The sequence below is a fragment of the Hemicordylus capensis genome, chromosome 10 (assembly GCF_027244095.1).
Source record: "Hemicordylus capensis ecotype Gifberg chromosome 10, rHemCap1.1.pri, whole genome shotgun sequence".
In the NCBI taxonomy this organism is placed as follows: domain Eukaryota; kingdom Metazoa; phylum Chordata; class Lepidosauria; order Squamata; family Cordylidae; genus Hemicordylus; species Hemicordylus capensis.
The window spans coordinates 11,451,539-11,473,010 of record NC_069666.1 but is presented as its reverse complement, the minus strand read 5'-3'; the positions used below and the strand labels follow the sequence as shown (position 1 = coordinate 11,473,010).

At 45.8% G+C, this 21,472-nt stretch overlaps 2 protein-coding genes across 8 annotated transcripts in view; one reads left to right on the top strand and one right to left on the bottom strand.

Annotated features, from left to right (window-relative positions):
* Nucleotides 1-12,324, bottom strand: part of USP8 (ubiquitin specific peptidase 8) — a 29,548-nt gene extending 17,224 nt beyond the window's left edge. Inside the window, exons 1-7 of one of the 4 annotated variants that reach the window (XM_053273144.1) lie at nucleotides 11,983-12,323; nucleotides 10,650-10,902; nucleotides 6,166-6,336; nucleotides 4,788-4,932; nucleotides 2,051-2,136; nucleotides 1,625-1,775; nucleotides 1,014-1,065 (exon numbers count right to left, since the gene is read on the bottom strand). In XM_053273144.1, coding sequence (XP_053129119.1) covers nucleotides 1,014-1,065; nucleotides 1,625-1,775; nucleotides 2,051-2,136; nucleotides 4,788-4,932; nucleotides 6,166-6,269 — 538 coding nt within the window. In that variant the 5' untranslated portion in view covers nucleotides 6,270-6,336; nucleotides 10,650-10,902; nucleotides 11,983-12,323. Of the gene's footprint in view, nucleotides 1-1,013; nucleotides 1,066-1,624; nucleotides 1,776-2,050; nucleotides 2,137-4,787; nucleotides 4,933-6,165; nucleotides 6,337-10,649; nucleotides 10,903-11,982 lie in introns of all 4 variants that reach the window. The other 3 variants (XM_053273145.1, XM_053273147.1, XM_053273146.1) reach the window with 3 other exon arrangements.
* Nucleotides 12,325-17,740: 5,416 nt separating this feature from the next.
* GABPB1 (GA binding protein transcription factor subunit beta 1) overlaps nucleotides 17,741-21,472 on the top strand; it is a 33,612-nt gene continuing 29,880 nt past the window's right edge. Inside the window, exon 1 of one of the 4 annotated variants that reach the window (XM_053273148.1) lies at nucleotides 17,741-18,684. In XM_053273148.1, coding sequence (XP_053129123.1) covers nucleotides 18,532-18,684 — 153 coding nt within the window. In that variant the 5' untranslated portion in view covers nucleotides 17,741-18,531. Of the gene's footprint in view, nucleotides 18,685-18,727; nucleotides 18,751-21,472 lie in introns of those variants that run through there. The other 3 variants (XM_053273150.1, XM_053273149.1, XM_053273151.1) reach the window with 3 other exon arrangements.

The window sequence follows — 21,472 nt, the reverse complement described above, 5'->3', positions numbered from 1 at the left end:
GCAGTGTAACTGGAAGAGGACGGCCCCTGATCTTAGAAGAATAAAGGGAATAAAAGGTGCAGCTCAAGGGTCTCTTACAATGTCCATGCTGCTTGCTCAGGGTCAATCATACATCCCCTGCCGGCTAACTGAGCAAAGAGGCACCTTTTTAAAGTGGCAATTCTCTTTATTTAGCAGAGGGAGAACTGGCCCCATCCACCCCCAGCACAGCATCCCTCCAGTGGCTGTTGCTGGTGTCTGCCTTGTGTTTCTCTTTTAGACCGTGAGCCCTTTGGGGACAGGAAGCCATCTTTATTTATATCTATGTAAACTGCTTTGGGAAATTTTTGTGGAAAAGCGGTATATAAATATTTCTCATAGTCATATCTGTTTTGGGCCTTAACTTGTTTTTGTTGTCCTGGACAGAAAGGCACAGGGCGAACAGACCTCGTGTGTACAGATCTTGATACAAGAAACCCACTGCAAGTTCACTTGGAACTGGGGAGCTGACTAGCGTGTGGAGGGTCATTCAGGCAACTAGATCACAGCCACATTCAAACCAGGAAAACACAAAAAGGCTGTAGCGTTTTGTGGAGCTACCTGCCCTCACCACCCCAGAATACTCATGTGAACTAGCTCTAAATCTGTGGTTCAAGGTGGGATGGGAGTGATTTCTCTTGCTTTCAGCCCCTAGGGATCGCCTCAGCTAGAAAAAGGGCACTGATGCAGCCCAATAAACTTGCCACTGGAAACATTCAGGGGACGGATTTTGCCCCCAGCCAGGGCTCGAGTTCTACATTTCGGGTGAGAAGGAATTCCTCCCCAAGTCCAACTCGTTAGTAACAAATTGGGTGGGAGGAGTGGCCTTCTCTCTTTTAGTGACTGCTGGATTTACTTGCTGGAATCATGTGGATGTTTCCCAGCGGACCTTTTTTTTTGTAGCACAGCTACTTTTTGATTGGGGTCTACTGAAGTTCGGCTTGCCTAGGTTTCCCGGGGTAGAAATCGGGACCAATATAAGAGATGTCACTTACCAGTTTCAGACTGATCCTTTCTTTCTGTTGAGCTCTTCTTCTCACCATTGATCTAAATTAGTTTTGAAAAATCAATTAGAAACGGCTGTATTTGTCTCCTTGATTGATATGCCTCCGCTCCCTCCCTCCCTCTCACACACACTCTTTGTCCATCCATGTCCGTCCCCCGACCCCAGGCCTGCCAAACCCCATTTCTTAAGCGAACATGTTCCCTGGCCACCAACGGCTCCTTCCTGAAACCACCAGCTGCAACTTGCCAAGAAGAGAAGTGGCTAGTTACAATCACAGCTACCAGTTGGATCGGAGGAGTTTTCTGGGGGGAAGTGAGATTTAAACAGATAAACTTCAGATGCAAGTGCATAAACTATCCGGCTTCAGTGTCTTGACCTAACAGGACATCAGTTTGTATAAATAAACATAAAAAGGATTAAACAAAATATGAATATGTGGTGCTAAGTAACTGCTAAAGTTGGTTCTCGCTAAGTTAAATGATCCATTTTTAGGTACCAATAGATACAAAGCAACTCTTGTTTTTTCAGCACAACAGCCTTGAATAAAAAACATCAAACAAAACGTTTACAGAAGAGAACATAAATTTTCCCCCCAATTACCATTTGATTTTTTCCTTTGGGATCCGATGAAATTTCTGGAGAGTTTTTGGCCGAAACTTTTGCATCCTCTTTTGATTCCTGCTTTTTCAACTGCTGTTCTTCTTGCCTCTCCTTCTCTTCCAGTTTCTTCCGTACTTCTGCTTCTTCATATCTGGTTAAGAAAAATATTTTAATTCTAAGAATAAAACTTCTAGGTGGTTTCAGTTCTTCATTGCAAGGGTCTAGTGGCATTGTGGAGTTCCATCATTGTAGCTTTTACCATGTTTATAAGCTCAAGATTTACTTCTTTGTTAAGCTAGTGGCCCCTTGACAAAAGGATTAACAACAACTTTAGTAATAATAAAGCACAAACATCAATGAGATGAATAAAAAGAGCAATATATAAAATTAAATCCCAATTACCCTGCAATTATCATTTACGCATACCTGAGTTTAAGACTCTCTGAAAGTCTTTCAGCTTCTTCAATTGCTTTTTTGATGTTTGTAGGTCCAAGTAGGGAATGAAAATAATCCTGAAATTAAAACCAGCAAAGAATTTCATTCTGTGCTAGTGTTGCCCAAAGTGTATGAAAACAATCATCAACCACCACCACTTTGGCACACTGTTGTAGATGAGTCATCAAGAGTTTCAGAGAGAGATTACAGTGACCCTCTGCTCTCTCAACTTCTCCCCAAGGTTACAAGGAATGAACAGCTGCCTCATTTCTGACATCAGGGCCATATTCTGATGGGCTCATGGCAAAGAACATCTTCTTCGCCATGAACCCCATTGCCCATTAAGATCATCCAGTTCATCTGCAGTTTCCACCAGCTTGTCTGGTGGCTACATAGAGATAGGCCTTCTCTGCTGCTGCCCTGACACTCTGGAATGCACTCCCTGCTGAGATGAGAGCCTCCCCATCTCCAAAAACTTTCAGAAAGTCCTTAAAGACGTATTTTTAGACCCAAGGATTTTAACTTGATTGTGGTTTTAATTTGGTTTTAAGGTTTTTATTTTCGTCTTAAATTTGTTTTCTGTTGTTGTAAACTGCCCAGAGACAGAAGTTTGGGGCGGTCTACACATTTGGTAAGTTAAATAAATATTCTGAATTTGTTCTCTGATTTCTCTGCAGCTGCATCTTCACTGACAGTGCCAGCAATCCCTGCTATCTGGGCAAAGGGGCACCTCTTGAAGTGGTGGCCCTCTTGGATTTGACAGAGGGCAGCAATGGTCCATACTCAGCCCAGCACAGCATTGCCCCAGTGGCTGTTGCTAGATGTTTTGTATGTGGTTTGGGGACAGGGATTTGTTTTCTCATGGCTTTTGCTACGTAAACATTGAGAAGTGGAACCACCAACGAATCAAACCAAACCAAAAATTGTTTATCACCCTTCCAAATAATACAATGAGCAAAGGCATGTTCAAGAAATGCCAAGCATATTGGGAGGAATGAATTTTCACCTTTGCTAAGCAGGGTCTGGCTGGGTTTGCATTTGGATGGGGGACTACATGTAAGCTCTGTCTGTTGTGAGATATTCCCCTTAGGGGATGGGACCACAGCTCAGTGGTAGAGCACCTGCTTGCCTGCAGGAGGTCCTAGCTTCAGTTCCTGGCAGCAGCATCTCCAGGAAGGGCTGGGGAAGACTCCTGCCTGAAACCTTGGAGAGCGGCTACCAGTCAGTGTAGACAATACTGGGCTAGATGGAGCAATGATCTAGTTGGGTATAAGGCAGCTCCCCATGTACCTATATTCCAAAGGCATTCTGTTCAGAGAGGCGCACGGCCCATCACAACAGAAGCACTACCAATGTGGAACTTCCCAATGTCAGGGCCTTGTGCTGCTATAATGGCATTCCTGGGAGCAGACCTGTACTTTCTGCCATAGAAGAGAGCTGGCTCCATTTCTGTAGTGGAAAGTTGCAGGCTGGCCAAGCCAGATGGGGTCTTTATCACAGCACAGACCCGTGGCTTGGTTTTTCGCTTTGCTAATTGGGCTGTGGATGAGAATGGCCTTTGCTTCACCTCATTACCTTGCCTTAGAGGCAGCTCTGAAATGTGAGGTGGGAACCACACCTTGCCTGGGGCAATCTTCCCTCTGTCAGTCCTGGTAACTGCTCCAAATTGGGGCTTCTCCCATTGTTGAAGGAACATAGGAAGCTACTTACACTGAGTCAGACCACCAGTCCAATTAACTCAGTATCGTCTATGCCAGGCCTGCTCAACTTTGGCCCCCCAACTATTTCTGGACTAAAGGTAAAGGTAAAGTGTGCTGTCAAGTCAATTTCGACTCCTGGCACCCACAGAGCCCTGTGGTTGTCTTTGGTAGAATACAGGAGGGGTTTACCATGGCCTCCTCCCGTGCAGTATGAGATGATGCCTTTCATTTCAGCATCTTCCTATATCGCTGCTGCCCGATATCGTACCAGCAGGGATTCGAACCAGCAACCTTTTGCTTCTTAGTCAAGTATTTCCCTGCTGCGCCACTACAACTCCCATAATCCCCAGCCACAGTGGCCAATAGCCAAGTATTATGGGAGTTGTAGGCCAACATCTGGAGGGCTGAAGTTGAGCAGCCCTGGCCTATATTGACCAGCAGCAGCTTCTCCACTGCTTCAGGCAGGAGTCTCTCCCAGCCCTGCCTGCAGATGCCAGGGGTTGCACCCGAGACCATCTGCATGCAAAGCAGATGCAGCCCCATCCCCAAAAGTGGCACACACGAGTCTCCCATTCAGGCACTGACCACACCAAGACCTGCTTAGCTTCAGCAAGGTGGATGCATCATGAGCCTTGACCATGCCCTGGGACCTGGAGGCAGTCTTCCTGTCCCTAGCCGTGTCTTGATCGGGGTGGAATATGACTGAGAAACACGGATTGCAAATATAAAGGGACATACATGTGGCTGCACTGTGACAGAAGGGGAGTTAAAGTGGATTGGCACAATGTTAACATAGACACAGCTTATCTGTTCAAATGTATATAGTAAAGATACCACAACAAGAGAATACTTATAAAGGGATCTCCACCGAAGTAGTTTTCCAAACAGAAATTTCTTAAACCATAATAGTACTCTCCACTGACAAGGTCCACTTCATCTAATTTTCTCAGCTGCACCTCAGACCTTCAGAAGCAATGCTTACTGCAACATCTCAAAAAGCATAAAGCCACTGGTAACAGGATACATACCTGTTGCTGTTTGAAATCGGGCCTCTTTTTAATAAGATTATACACAGTCACATACTTCATGTAAAGTACATAGGCCTTCTCTTCATCTCTGTCCAAGCGGCACTCCTCAGCTGCTTTGAAGATCTTAAGGGCACTCTGTACATAACTTGAAGTGGAGGGGGGGAAATTAAGAAGTCACAAAGCTTTACTTCATCCTCATAATTACAGATTGCAGAAGAACTCTGCCTAAAAAAACCACAACAAGTTCTAAATAGATTTAATGGAGCCTACTTCTGCTTCTTTCAAGGAGAATCTTACAGAAATCCATGGAGATATCAATGTTTCAGGCAGATTGAAATAAAAATACCCCCCACCGGACCCCTCCCATGGACTAAGAATGTGGTCTCAGGCTACAAAGACATGAGTTGTAAACTCACTGTACTAACTGCTGTACTAATAATTTGAGTGAAATAAAAACATTCCTGCCAGGATCTTCTAGGACCTCTTTCCAAGTACTGCACTGTAAATGTGTCTATATTTGTATTATAAACACAAAGGTTATTGGCAGGGGTGATCTCACGAGCCTTCTTCCCTTTGAAAAAGCAAGCACAAGAAGTCTGCCTTCAGTAAGACAGCCCCCCCACCCGAGATACTTTATTTTATGGTCTTGTGTTTATTACGTTATTTCCTGCTAATGCTGCAAGAAAATGCTCAGCATGTGCTGGATTCTAACTGAAGGCACAACCTGATAGCCATAGAGATTTTTCAGTAAATGGTTGGCTCTCTACCAACAGTTCTATGCATGTGACAAAACAAGTAATTCCACCGTTTGACAGTTTTAACTATAATCTAACTTAGAAATTACATGTGAGCTTTTCCCCCTGAGTGATGTACTATGCATTAACACAGCTCCTCCTCTTAAAGAAGCTCAAAGTTATAAATCCATGAGCCAGGTTCACAAATTTTGGCTTTCAGTACCATCTCAGAGGATAAATGCTCATAGTGACTGTTGGCAACATCGACCCTCCTAGAGATGCAAAATAGGGGATAGTCTTGTGGCACTTACAAGTGCCCCATTTCAAGGCGGAACATTCTGCAAGTGCCTAATGATAAAACACTGAAAGTATCGCAACCCTATCACCTATTTTCCATTTCTAGGGGTGTCGGCCTCGTCACACAATGAGCATTTGTCCCCTCAGATAATACTGACCACCCAAGCTGGCTCATGTACTTGCAATAAATAACAACAACAATAATAATGTGAATAATTATGTAATGAATTACATTACATACGAGTATGTGATGTGCCTTGACAAATAATTGTCAAGTTATTTGACAATTCACATCAGTGCCATAGAACGGCTAAGAAATATCTAAGTCAACGAGCTGGTAGCCATACTTTTTAGTACTGGTTTTCTCCGGCTTTATTTCTGTTTTTTTGTTAAGATCTTTCAACGAAGTGCAGAGGTAAAGGTCCTTAGGGACAGAAGCCACAGTCGGCATGTTAACATAGAGGTATATGTCTTTTTGAAAGGATGGTACAAGTCTTTAAATCAAGACTGGTTGTTTTCTGAAAAATAAAACATTTAAAATAGAAGTTGATAGCAAATACAAAGACATACTTCTCTGTCCATTTTCTGAATGCTTGCTCACACAGGTTCTAAGTTTTAATAGGGAAAACCACACTGGCATCAGCTTAAAAGATGCTACTTATTGTGTTATTCAGGTGACAAGGATAACTCTGTTGAACACAATTTCTCTCTAAAAACCAACAGTTTCCAGGCCTACATTTTATCTGTTGCATTAGTTACTGAAAGATGGATTGGCAGAAACTGCTATCCCCAATAAGCTTTTTTCTGCAATCCTCAGTGTGGAGATACATCCTGTACCACTCTTTCCACGAATACATGTGTCGTCTTTGTTTAACTCATCTCGAGGGCAGTTGTAGCTGGTTTTTCTCCTACATTATGGATTACTAATAAAGGCTTCATATCCTGAAAGCTTAGTCTTTTCTAAATATATCTTCAAGGTCCAATACGTTATGTAATTTTTATTCTTTGCCACCTAAGCAGCAACAAGTAATTAGTTCGGTAAGAACTGGATCTGTCTGCAGCCTCTCTACCTGGCTGCAGCAGAAAGAGATGCCAGAGAGCTAAGTTCCCTTCATAGGCCTGGAAGAGATCTCCTGTGGGCTGGTCTCCATCTGCTGCAGCCAGCCAGCCAGGCAGACCTCCATTAAAGATGTTCATGGACATCTTAACACATTTATGGCTTTTTCATCTGTGATGCAACCCATGTTGGGAAATCCAATTGAAGTGGATTAAAAATCTAAACAAATAAATAAATTTTGCTGACACTCAATGAAATCATATTAGGATTAGGTAGGATTGGAAAACATAGGTATTTTTAAAAAGGCGAGACATAAACAAGATATTACTACCAATACCTGCTAAAAAAAGGTATGTGAGTGCAGACAGCCAGTTGACATAGGAAGCTGCCATATACAGAGAGTTAGACCCTTGGTTGATCTAGCTCAATACTGTCTACACTGACTGGCAGCAGCTTCTCCAAGGTAGCAGGCAGGAGTCTTTCCCAGCCCTACCTGGAGATGCTGCCAGGAATGGAACCTGGGACCTTCTGCATGCAGAGCAGATGCCACTGAGCTATGGCCCCACCCCCAAATAGAAGAGATCCATCACTTCAGAAGATGCCTCTGCTCTGGTTACATGGGAAGGGTTTCAGACAGGAGTCTTCCTGACCGAGAGATGCTAGGGACTGAACTGGAGACCTTCTGGATGCAAAACCGGTGCTCTAGCACTGAGCGGCAACGCTTCCCCAGGCTCCCTACTGTAGGTAGACCCCTGGCAGGTATGGCCACTGTGCAGCCAGCAATTATGAAGAGGCCCCAAATGCAAGCGTTCATGTGATAAACAGTATTAGAAACTGAGAAGAACTAGACAGACTCTTTTCACATTAAATCTGAAGCTGATTTTTTTTTTTTTACACCACTTCCATTTTCAGAATGTGAATAAATTACTGAGACCCAATTCATTTTACTTCTGTGTGTGGCGGCCATCAACCCTCCCCGCCTGTGAGATTAGGCTCCCCTTTCACATTAGTAATCTATAAACGTCAAGTGATACTTCCTGTCCTAGGAATCGGAGGCACTGATTAGAGGTCTGATGCACCCAAGGGGGAATGATCGTGTGAGCCAGGTAGTGTGTGTACTTGGCACAGTTTAAACAAAGTTATTAGAAAATTTGCCTGTGAAATCAAAGGAAAACAAAGACCCTTCAGTGTATGACCCTCAACTTTGCCCTCGTTTCAGTCCACTGGTTTTAAAAAGTGGGGGAAGTTGAACATAAAGCTACTGTTCCCCCAAATCAAACACAGATGTCAACATTTATAAGTGATTCCCAACACCATCATTCCCTGTACAACTAAATAAGGCTTTCATTTTATGCTATGATTTCTAAACTCCTATTCCACAGGAAGCCTCCAACACAAATAGCTAATTCAATGTCTCCTGGAGTTGGCAAGTAGAACAAACGTCTTAATGAGCATTCTAAAACAATGGCTGTGTGAACTTCCTCCATTCAGCATAGCTGACAGCTGAGTGAACTCTAATGACCGCCTTAATATCTTCAGGCTAATTCATCATATATATATATATATATATAATTTTTTTATTTTTTTTTTAAACCACCCACTCAATGAGGGACCATTTTTGAGGGTCAAGTATAGAATCTAGCAGTTATTTCAGAAAACTTCACTTTCAGCATGTCACATTTTTTGGAATCTTGAAACGTACGATGTTTACAGATTATGTGGCACCCATTGAGGTTTTGCAGATAATTTTGTGACCTTAGTGACCTCTACTGTTTCTAAATTATAGCCCTTCATGTTTACTAAGGATATGAGTAAACACTGGCAGTACCTTGACTCATTCAATTGCTGTTTGTATCCTTACCATACTTGTGCCAACTTTATTGTTGATTAGCAAAACATGATTTGCTAATAATTCAGTCAGCAGATGAACAAAAAATATCACCTATCGATGAATTCCCCTTGCCCCAAACACTCATTTACTAATTGATTTTGTTTTGAAGCCTTGCTATACTTTGAGAATTTTGAAGCCTTACTATATTTTCAGAAGTTCACTCTAGTTGGCAGAGGGCTATGGCAGAGAAACATCCGAAACTATGGGCTCCCTACCCGCCACCTGCCAGCATTGCTATCTCTGGGTTTTGTCAAAGCCAAAGAGGCTGTCCAACTTTGAAGCTGGGACACTGAACTCCAGAGGGATAGAGGTATGGTCACACGTTCTCCAGGGAATCAAGGCAAAAATATTTCCCCAGCAGAATCTCTTTCCAATCTTGCAATACCCAAACGCCTTTACTCTGGTCCAGTTTGATGTGCTGCCAACAGCCCTACCTGAGGGGAAATTTCTTCAATTTCCTTATTCAGACATGTGTGCCCTTGTCAAAAAGGAGCAATTGAATCTGAGGGCAATGTGCTGCTATACTCTTTGTATCACAGAGATATTTGTGCTATTTTTATTTCTCCCATTTTAATGAAATTTCCAGGCAGATTATATTTCTTTCCTCCTTTCAGACTTCAATCATGATGTTACAACCAGTTGCTAAAATTGGTGCAATGGCCTATACTATTAGGAAATAGATGATTAATTCACGCAATTAGTTCTAAGTAGTTCTTGATGCAGCAGAATTCTCAGTACCAGTATTGTTGTAAATTGTATTCTCTATTTTTGTATTTCTGTTTGTTAGTTTAAGACCAGTGTGCCCTGAGGGGAAGGCAAGAAAGTACGAGTTCTTGTCCTCAGCTCCTGAAAAGACTGACAGCCTGAGACGTTTTATTAATATTCTGTAATTGAGGAACATAGGAAGCTGCCATATACTGAGTCAGACCATTGGCCTATCCAGCTCAGTATTGTCTTCACAGATTGGCAGCGGCTTTTCCAAGGTTGTAGGCAGGAATCTTTCTCAGACCTGTCTTGGAGATGCTGCCAGGGAGGGAACTTGGAACCTATAGATGCTCTTCCCAGAGCAGCTCCATCCTTTAAGGGGTATATCTTCCAGTGCTCACACTTCTAGTCTCCCATTCATATGCAACCAGGGCAGACCCTGCTTAGCTAAGGGGACAAGTCATGCTTGCTACCACAAGACCAGCTCTCCTCTCTACATTTGTTTCTTTTAATATTGTAAACTGCTTTGGATGCCTTTGTCAAGGAAGAAAGGCATTATAAAAATGTAGTAAATAAATAAGACTGTAATTTAAAAAATCAACCAATATTTTCAAAAGCAAGTCTTACTGAATTCATGTTCAAAATCAGAACTTTGGACACCATGCCAACATGAAATTCAATATGCCTACAAAGTATTTTCACACACGCAATTATTTTGCCCTAAATATTATGGTGTGCGCACACATGTACACACGGACTTATCTGCTAACAGTCAGTATAATGTATCTTGATGCATTCTGCATGAACAGAGGAAGAGATATACACAAGATGCCTCACAATCTAACTACATTATTACAGAAAGAATTACTAAGGCCTGTTCTACATGAGGATAACAGTTGGTGTTAAAATAGTAAGAGTTCTTATCGTTTACTGGATGTGTCCACATCTATTGTCATTAACAGATGATGAGCAGGAAGTGGGAAGACAGGAGAAGAGGTATCTTCTTCCTACATTTCCCAAAGATACTGTGAATCATGAGACGGAGGGAAGGCACATGAGCAAGTTGAATAGCACCGACTATTATAGTCACACATTTGCTTAAATAGCAGAATATAAAGTAGGTGGATACTACAAAATCTCGTTACAGTAGAGTACAAGGGTTACAAACCCACGCGTACCTTTCTCCTGGCTACTTTCTCCTGTGGAATATGTACAGTTCCCACTAGATAGGATTTAGAGTCCAGGATAATCCTACAGGTTCACTGCCCGTGGCTCTCCTGGGTGAAGACACAGCATTATGTACTCCCACACTTAGGATATGTGTGAACAGTCCAGAACTAGGCACTCCCTCTTGATGTCAGCTCATGACAGAAATACTCAATGGTGTTCACTGATGTTCATGCGGACGTAGCCACCACATGCATGCAAATGCTTGGGAGACAAGTCACAAAAGAATAAAATATATGGTTGAAGTATTGAGATCTCTCTGTGTATCTGTGACAGACTCTACATGAGCACCAACGGCTTCAAATTCATGAACTAGGAAGCAGCCGCCAATATAATGGTTTTTTGTTATTGTTTTTAACTGGTTTTCAACATTTTTACTGTCTTTAATAGCAAACCACCTTGAGTGGTTTATAAACCACCTTATACAGATGGTAGATAAATGTACTAAATAAACCAATGCATTCAGCTTCCCAGTAGACACACACAGGGCCATGATCCACACCAATCTGCATGTGGGGTCCTTACACAGGAGTCAGTTTCCTGTGTAAAGCAGCTCAAAAGAAGTCTATATGGACAGGTGCCTAATGGCTTATTTACACAATACTTTAAAAACAAAAACAAGAAACCTTACATCTAATCAGGCAAGGCATGAATGTGCCAAGCAGGCATTTAAAAGAGACACAACTCCTTACACCGGCTGCGCAATCTGGGGTGCAGGATTGCATACTGCATTCTTGGGAACCTAGGAAGCTGCCATAATCTGAGTCAGATCCTTGGGCCATCTCGCTCAGCATTATCTACCCAGACTGGCAGCGGCTTCTTCTCCCAGGTTGCAGGCAGGAGCCTCTCTCGGCCCTGCCTTGGAGATGTGCTGCCAGGGAGGGCGGCCAGGAACCGTCTGCAAGGCAAGCAGGCAGCACCCCCAGCGCTCACACATCACGCAGCCTCCCCTCCAAAGGCAAACCAGGAGGGACCCTGCTTAGCAGAGGGGGCAATCCACGGGCCTGCTGTGGCTGCGTAACGTGTGAACCACCCGCCCTCCGTGACTCGCCAAGGTCACATGGGCACCCACGGCAGGACCTCCGGGAAAGGGCCCCCCTCCGACGCTCCCTCCGCGGCATTTCAAGCGCCTTCCTTCCAGCCCTCCCTCGTCCCAACTCGCGCCCCGCTGCCGCTTCTGAGGGGCCCGCGAGGGAGGCCTCCGAGTCCCCACCCGGCAGGTGCCAGCTGTCCGCCCCGAGGCCGCGCGCTCTCCCCTCCGCCAGGGCCGCTCCCGGCACTCACCGCCTCCTCGCGACTCTCGCGGCCTCCTCCTCGTCCCGACCCGGGGCAGGCCCATGTCCTGGCGGCGGCGGAGGAGACCAGGCGGCCGTCGTCGTCGCTCCTCCTGAGGCGGAACTAGGCTGAGTGAGTGAGTGAGGAGGCCGACAGACAGCCCCTCCGAGCGGAGCAAGCAGGCGGCGGCGGCCCAGTGGGCGGGGACGGGGAGAGATTCGCCCCTCCGCGGCTTGGCTTGGCCCGGCCTCCCGTGGAAAGGGGCTAGGCGGGCTGCCACAACGGGCCGCCGCCGCGCTGCCTGCGTGGGAGGGACTTGGCGGCGTCCTTGCCCGCCCAGCCGGGGAGGGGGGCGGCGGTTGCGCTCAGTGATGGAGTCCCAGGCAGGGAGAGAGGCCTTAGGCCGGGCGAGCGCCGCCTGCGGGGTGGCTGCTGCCGCTGCTGGACTCCAGTGCTGCTCACCGGGAGGAGAGGCGCTTTTAAAGTTTATTTTATTTCTATGCCGCCCTTCCAAAAGTGGCTCAGGGCGGTTTACACAGAGGAACATAGGAAGCTGCCAGATACTGAGTCAGACCATTGGTCTGTCTAGGTCAGTACAGCCCTATCTTGGAGATGCTGCCAGAGAGGGAACTTGGGACTTTCTTTCTGCTCCTCCCAGGGTGGCTCCATCCCTTAAGGGGAAGATCTTACAGTACTCACACACATCAAGTCTCCCATTCATCATCATATTATTATTATATTTTATTTTTACATTTATATCCCGCTCTTCCTCCAAGGAGCCCAGAGCAGTGTACTACATACTTGAGTTTCTCTTTCACAACAACCCTGTGAAGTAGGTTAGGCTGAGAGAGAGTGACTGGCCCAGAGTCACCCAGCTAGCCTTATGGCTGAATGGGGATTTGAACTGGGGTCTCCCTGGTCTAGTCCAGCACTCTAACCACTACTTCTCCCAAGTTTTTTCCTTGGAAGTTAACTTCCAACTGACTCTACAGCACACATTCTGACATCTATATAATGCCAACTGTCAATCAAGGTACCTGGCAACAGTTTATTCATTACATTTATATCCCAATCTTCCTCCTGTGAGGTAGGTTAGGCTGAGAGATACACAGTTGGCCCAGAGTCAGCCAGTGTGTTTCATGGTTGAATGCGGATTCGAACTCAGGTCTTCCCATCCTAGTCCAGCTCTCTAACCACTATGCTGGCTCTCAGCTGCCATGCTTTAACTCCCTAGCCCCTCTCCCGACCAAGCAATATATATAAACAATTTTAACTAAACCTTTTATTTCTGAGAGTCAGTTCTTCACAATTTTGCAAACTGTTTATTCACCAAAGAGGCAGGGTTGGCTGTAGAGGCCTGCTGAGTGTATAGTGAGAAACGATTTGCCCTCAGTAATGTGTGAAATAGCTTTGAATTGCAAAGTCAGTGAGAGAGCAGCAGGGAGTCAACTAAAGGGCTGCAGTGGAATTTTTAGCTGGGTGCACAAGCCTTGTGCTATTTTGATTGCAGGAATCCAGGATTCAGCCTTATCTTGTGGATTGCGGTGCTGTGGAAGGCAGGGTGTCCTTAACTCATTTTGTCTGTCTCTTCACTGCAAGGCTGTGCAAGTAAAGGCCATAATCTAGCCCCAAATAAAGATAATAGGACAATGTTAGAAATCAGAATAGTTTGGGAATGGAGAGGCCGTTCAGTTCCAAAGTTTAATTTGCAGCTACTGTCAACCCACCATTATTTAGGCTGAAATTTTTTTATCCAAAGGAGGGTGTGGGGAAACAGTTTTAAAGCATTAAAAATGCCCATAGTTATTAATACTATGCAAGCAAAACCTGAAATACAGAGCAACAATGTTCAGTTTTGATCAGATAAAAATAGTTCAGCCTTGCTTGTACAGGCAGGACCATGCCATATTATGAAATTCTTCATCTAGGGCTTCCTTATGAAATATTAGCCTTGAGGCTAGTCTGTTGCAGCATGGCAGTATCCTGGCTAGTTACAAAACAGAAATCTGTTTATAACATGTCAAACATAGACAAAATATTTATGCGTGCACAGTGCCATTCATTCAGTGAAGAGAAGAAGGTGCGTTGGAGGTAGGCCAAATCGAGATGTAGTTAGCTGCATCACAAGAGAAACGTAAAGCACTCTGCAGACTTTTCTACATAATCTGTGAGCAGGGCCCACAAATTTTGGCTTTTGGTACCACCTCGGGACAAAAGCCCATCGTGATATTTGGCAACAGGCCCAAGAGTTGGAAAATAGGCGATAGCACGGTTGCACTTAATTTTTCTGTAGCAATGAAAGATAGCACTGTTGCACTTAACCTCTTCTTTATCCCTACCCCCAAACAACTGCAGTCCTTTCTGCACAGAGGAAAGAGTCAGGGTAACAATGAACAAATGGTTGTGTTCTCTCCATGGAGTAATCTTTGGAGGAGATTGCTGCCAATTTTCATTTTAATTCCTCTGACAACACTGAGGGAATTTTATTGTCGTTTTTGTGTTTTCAAACTTTTAAGTTTTCAAACTTTTAAAAACACCACTGTAAGTTTGGTCACTGCAGGCCCAATGGTCAGGACAGTAAAAGCTCGAGAACGCACAAAAAACTGAAAGTATTGCAACACATTCCCCTATGTTCCATCTGTAAGGGTGTAGACCTTACCACAAATCACAATGAGCTTTTGTAACCCCAGATGGTACTGACCACCCCAGCTGGCTCACGCAGTCACATAAATAAATAGTAATAAATAATAAAATAATAAGTAATTAATATGTAGTGATCAGAGAACAGCATGACACACAACCAAAATGTACTGTGATATAAGTAGTTGTTAAAACATGTTTCTGACAAATAATGCAAATAGAAACGATCTGAATAAAATTCTGGGCAAAGGAGGTCCAAAGAAGGGCCAAGTTCCCAGTTTCGGCCGCTGACTTTCCAGCCACGGGCATCAACTTCAGGATGGGGATGAAGTGAGAGTACAGAAAGTGGTAAAGCCATTTTTTGTAAGCAAGGGCAATTGTCCAACTTAGCCCCCAGGAGCATTATGTGGCAACCCTAAGCATACATGTGGAGTGACAGCATCCACTTGTAAGTCAATAAAGCTCAGTGGGGCCTGCACCCCAGAAGCATGCTCATGATTCCAACTTTTTTCAGAAACAAGTTCCACTTATATCAGTTTGGGCTATTTCTAAGTAAAGAGTAGACTCAAAGTGTGAAGAAATGAGATATAGCTATTTTATACACAATTTATATCAGCAATACAAAGCACTTATCATTCATTGCTCTTCTGACAAGAGTATCAGGTTGTCAAATCTTGAAATTCCAAGATACACTTGTATTAATTTACTCTGTAATAAGGCAAGGGACTGCAAGGATGTTTTTACCCCAAAGGGAAAAAAGGTGACCTGAGGCGGTTTGTCCAAAGCTTTTAATGAAACCCATCTTTTATTATTTTCAGCTAATCTTGTTCAGCAAGTTCTAGTTCCTGAATCAATCATTCTATTGTCAAGCAGAAGCTCCCTTATTACACTGTATTAGCTGCATTTGGCCAGGTTAGAATGAGCATCAGCAATTTGAGAACAAAGCTTTCGCTCAGAGAACATACATTTTGTCCTAGTAATAATTAGCTGTACATCCCCAGTCCTGCAAACATCTATGTCTCTTTGCAGAAATATCTGTAGGAACAATGAAGATGAGGCACCAATGATAAACTCCAGGCCGAAGCCACACAACTCCAGTATTTGGCAGCAGTTTGCAAGATCTCGGTCAATTAGACAGAGGGATCTCTCTGCTCCAATGGACATTCCTGCCAAGAAGGAACAGGAATGTTATTCTGCTCTATAAAACAAGATTATACTTCATCCCTGGATTTATCCATGGATCCTGTAGGTTTCCACTTTTTCCCTTTTCATGTTCAATGCAGGCAATAAGACAAGCATCTGAAGAAGTCTGGTCTATCAATATGTGGCAAATACCCATTGCCCTTTCTCCCTTCAGACCCCTCCTCTCTGTTCGTTAGCCACTATGATGTAGTGCAGGGCTTCTCAATCAGTGGTACTCCACATGTTGCTGAACTACAACTCCCATCATTCCCAGTCACAATAAACGGTAGCTGGGAATGACAGGAGTTGTCATGGAGTGACCAGTGTTCCCTCTAATTTTTTTCATCTGTGTGCAGAATAAGTTTTCTTCTGGGCTGCACTACCAAGGCAGTGTGCGCACACATGCACTCAGAGCAGGGGCCTTCCTGATTCAACCCGAGCAAGATCTAAAATTAATTGAGCAGACATTAAAAAACTTGTGAGCATGCCTTAGAGCAGGACTGCACAACTGGGGCCATCCAGCTATTTTTGGACCACAGCTCCCTTCATCCCCAGCCACAGTGCCTAATAGTCAGAGATCATGGGAGTTGTAGTTCAACATCTGCAGGAGGGCCAACCTGGACCTAAGCCATTCAGGGCTTTAAAGGTAATAACCAACACTTTGTACTTTGCCCAGAAACCTATCAGAAGCTAGTGCAACTGTTTAAGGACAGGCATAGTGCGATACCCAAGACCAATCTGGCTGCTGCATTTTGGACTAACTGAAGTTTCTGAACCACATACAAAGGCAGCCCTACATAGAATGTATTGCAGTAGTCCAACCTGGAGGCTACCAGTCTGTGTACCATTGTTTTCAGGTCATTTTCCTCAAGGAATGGGTGGAGTTGTTGAATCAATCACAGTTGGTAAAAAGTGCTTCTGGCCACAAACTCAGCTTGAGGCACCAGGGTGAGACTAGGGTCCAAGAGCACTTCCAATCTACAAACCTGTTCTTTCTGGGGAAGTGTAAACTCATCCAGAACAGGAAATTCTAATCCATCTTGCCGATTATGACCCCCAATAATGAGTACCTCCGGCTTGCTTGGATTCAGTTTCAGTTTATTATCCCTCATCCAACCCATTAATGCCTGTAGGCAGGCATTTAAGGGGCTAACACCATTTCTTGATATTGACAAAAAAGAGAAACAGATTTGGTTGTCATCAGCATATTGATAACACCCAGCACCAAATTCCCATACCACCTCACCCTGCGGTTACATGTAAATGTTAAAAAGCATTAGTGACAGAATGGAGCCCTGATGGATTCCATATAATTATGGGAGTTGAGACGTCCATAATGCTGGGAAAAGTTGAAGGAAAGAGGACGACCAGCAGCAAGGTGGATGGATGGACTCAATTGCGGCAGCAATGAATGCACCACTGAGAGACCTTCAAGTCCAAGTTGAAGACAGATCATCCTGTAGTAGAGAATCTATCTATGTGGTCGCTAAGAGTTGACAGCGACTTGATAGCACTTAATCAATCAGTCCAAAAACAGCTGGGGTGGGGTCTAAGTTGAGCAGGCTTGAAGTAGCAGAACAGAAAAAGCAGTCTGCACTTGCCTTTCTGCAATCAAGACTGCTTCCAAAAACTATTGTATTGTTAAATACACCCCACTGCCTTGTCCTTGTGTGCCACAATGCTTTCCTCTGGATTCTACAATTCCCAGCGTGTTCCACAAGATTAGATGATATCAGCCTCATGGCGACAAGTACAGAATACCAGCTACTGTCGATTGTGGGCCACGAGGGGCGGGGAAGAGACCCAAATCCAGTCAAGTGGAGACCAACTAAGGGGCGGAGAGAGAATTTTAAAAGGAGAGCGCAATTTTTTTTGGGGGGGGGGACTTTTCACCGAACTGGATGTTAAACCAACGCGGGGGGGAAGAGTCACGCCCCCCCTAATTTCCTCCCCTTTTTCCTTCGGCTTAACACTCCAGCCTGATTTAAAAAAAAGTTTTTAGGAACTCAACATGTGAAATTTCCAAGCTGTAAAGACCGTCACGGGACTTTTAATTTTAAAGATAGAATGTTGGAAACGAAGCCAAGAGAAGGGCCCACGCTCGATTCAATCACGGGCCAAAGTGACTCTACTCATTTTTTAAAAATTTTCTTCTTCTCAAGTCCGCAACATCACTTCTGGCACACGTCCTCGGCTTTTTGGCATTTGCCCAGGCCGATTCTCCTGGGCTGGCCTGCCTTCTTGGAAGAAAACTCCGCCCGCCTCACGAACGGGAGCCGCCCCTCAGGAAAAGCGGCCGTTGAGCAGCCCCCACAGGACCCCGCCTCGCGCCAGGCGGGAAAAAAAGCAGAAGGCAGAACATGGCGGCTCCCCTTTTCGCCTCGACCCCCCTCCTTCCTTCCGGGCTGTGCGCCTGCGCAGTGTCGAGCGCCAAGGCCCGTATCCCTCCGCCAGTCCCCCCTCCTTTTGTCAGGGCCCATTCGTGCCATAAAATAATCCCCGGCCCCCAATGAGGCCTAGGAGCCCCCTTCAGCCCGCAGCTCCGGGGGCGCCCCGTTTCTCCAGGCGGGAGGGGAAGAGCCCCGCCGCGCGGGCCCCTCGCCCGCCTCCCCTTCCCTCCCCGCGCTCGCGCCGCCGCCTCTCCTTCCTTCCTCGCGCCTCACCCACGGAGGAGCGGCCGCCGTGTCCTTCCGCCGGGCGCGAGCGGGGACTTTTTCGTGGGGCTTTTGGGCGCCTATGAGAAGCGGCGGCGGCCTTGGGCGCCCCTGCTCGTCGTTCTCGCGGGCGGCGGCGGCAGCCGGGCGTGGGCAGCACGGTAAGGGAGCCTCCTCGCCTGCTCCTCTCTTCCTTCCCCCACCTCCCATGGCCGGGCCGGCCAAGCTTTTCCAGGTCAGTCTGCGCCTTTTTGTATAGGGCCCTTGTTACCGGATGTGGAAGTTGATCTCTTCTTCGCTGGTAAAAAATAATTCCACTTCCCCCGGAACCCGGCGCTACCGCGGCTCCCTCCGCTCCCCTCCAGCGCCCAACCCAGCCAGGATTTCCTGTCGGGGAAAAGCGGGGCCGGGAGCGGCCTTCCGGGGACCTGAGGCGCGGGGGGCTCTGCCCGAGGGGAAGGGCGGCAGAGGCGCTCCAGCCCGCCAGGGGCGGCGGAGGGGGGCCGGGAGGAGCGCGGGGCGGCGGGGGGGCCTGTCTGTGAGCGCGGGCCCCACTCCCCCCCACCCCTCGTGTCCTGGGTGTATGGCGTTCACACGCCTCCCCCTGACACGCGACTTTCGGGCTGCTTCTCCCCGCATGCGCGGTGGGACGCGCTCCCTTCCCCCTGGAGTTGGCGCTTCTTTGGTGCCCATCATGGCAAACCAGCGAGGCCGCTGTGCGCGCAGGCCGCCCCCTCTCCCTCCTCCTCCTGCTCCTCCGGGGCCTCGTCGGCTCAGGCCCTCGAAGGCTGGCCGGCCCCTGAGTCAAAGCGGGTTAGGATCGGGGCCGTGTGTGTGTGTGTGCGGGCCGTTGCTCTGGCTCGGGAGGAGGCCTAGCTGGGCTGGCGTCCGAGGAGAGCGCGCTGCGCGGGGTGGGCGCGCGCAGGGCCACCATCCGACGCCTGGCTTGCTTGCTTGGGAGGAGGAGGGCCTCGTAGAATGGCTTCCTCGGAAGCAAGTCCCACCACCAGTGTTCCCTCTCACAGGGATTCCCAGAAGCTGTTGACTACAACTCCCAGCATCCCCAGCTGCAGTGGCTTTTGCTTGGGGATTATGGGGGTTGTAGTCAACAACATCTGGGCATCCCAGTGAGAGAGAGGGAGCACTGCCCACCACGCTTGGTTGGGGGTGAGCTGAACCAGGCCCCGACTTTGCCTGTGCTGAGCTGACCCCCTGGTGGCTTTGAATCATTGACACACTCTCCCAATGCTTTCAGAGCCTTTCTGGGCAAAATATCCCACTCCTGAAGGAGATGATTTCTTGAGCGGATGGCTGGTAACAAAAGCTTATCTCCTTGGAGTTCCTTGATTCTATCATCAAGTTGGGCTTTCCCTGATCCCATCAAGCCCCTTGGGATCAATGTGCCTTAGGGCATGGTGGTGCAATGAGCATCTAAATGCAGCTCTTTTTCAGCTCTTTGCATTGAGCTCTGTGGACTATATCCTCCTTTTTTAGCTCCTGTCATAAGACAATACTTTGATATGTCGCTTAACCACAACTGCTGTGTTTAACAGATCACTTCTTCCTCTTCTCCATGGTGCCTGAGCTTGAAATGGCTACTAGTCTGAGGCCTATAGGCCACCTCCAGCCTCAGAGGCAAAATACCAGTTGCAAGGGAGCAGTAGCAAGTGAGAGGGCATGCCCTCAGCTCCTGCCTGTGGGCCTCCCAGAGGCACCTGGTGGGCCACTGTGTGAAACAGGTGCTGGACTAGATAGGCCTTGGGCCTGATTCAACAGGACTGTTCTTATGTTCTAAAGTTCCATAAAAACAGTGCAGCTTTGAGAGTGGCCTATAACGGAATATAGCTCCATAATTCCATAGAAGACCGTAACTAATTGTTCTGTTTAGAATATTCCTTTCTTTTTAAAAAAAAGTTCTGGAATCCCTAGTTGTGCGTTTGCCCGCAGCTAGGAGTCAGAATACATGTGATTTGAGCATGTACCCTTTTCTGATTTGGATATATAGCTTGCTTATTTATTTATTTATTTACTTATTTTATTCGATTTCTATACCGCCCTTCCAAAAATGGCTCAGGGTGGTTATCGATTAGGTCAGTGGTCATGCTCATCAGAAGATGTAATTGACAAGATCATTTTGAGGGTTGGATGTAGCTCTACCTTTTATCATTTGTGTATAATAATGAACAATTTAATATTGGATTGCTTGGGAAGAAAAATGCTCTGTATGCATTTAAGATGCTTGGAAGGCCTGCTACTTCAAACTTTTTGCATCCGCAAGTCCTCCAACCCCCCTCTGCTGTGCAGGTTTGTATAATGTGCAAGCCAGCATAGTGAAGGCTTCTCCCCCCCCATATTGGGTTTTTTTAGGCAACAATCTTCAAACGGTTTAGAGTAGTCTCGCTGACTGCAGTAGAACCGTTTCCATGGTAAACATTTGAGGCTTGTATCCTTCATGTTCAAAGCTATCCTCTCTAATTGACATCTAAGAGCCAGTTCTCTTTTAATGTTTTGTGTACACAGGTTGGCTTTTGGAATTGTTCTCACACAAATGTCTGTCTGGAAATGTTTCCTCACAATATTTTACCCATACAGCTTGCTAAACAAAATGTTTTGCTGAATTTGTTCAAAATGTTCACTTTAAGGATACAGTGCTAAGACAGCAAGCCTACATATGCTTACTTGTGAGTAAGTCCCACTGAACTCATCAGGATTTGCTTCTCAATAAGAATGTTGAGATCTGTAGTGCTTCCAAGTAAACAAATTTAGCATTGAAGTGTTAGACTTTACCCTGTGAAATCATTTAAAATAACTCCCAAGTCTGGATCTTTCTGGTAGCTTTATAGAAAGCACGTTTTATTACTGATTCTGAAGTGATATATTTGTTTCCATACATTTTATTCTGTCTGCATACTCATATTGTGTTGATGGCCATCATGAAAACACCTTGTTTGGATTTGGACAGTAATATTTTAAACCTTATATATGTATTTGGAATTAGACATTTCTGAACCTTAAAATAAAGC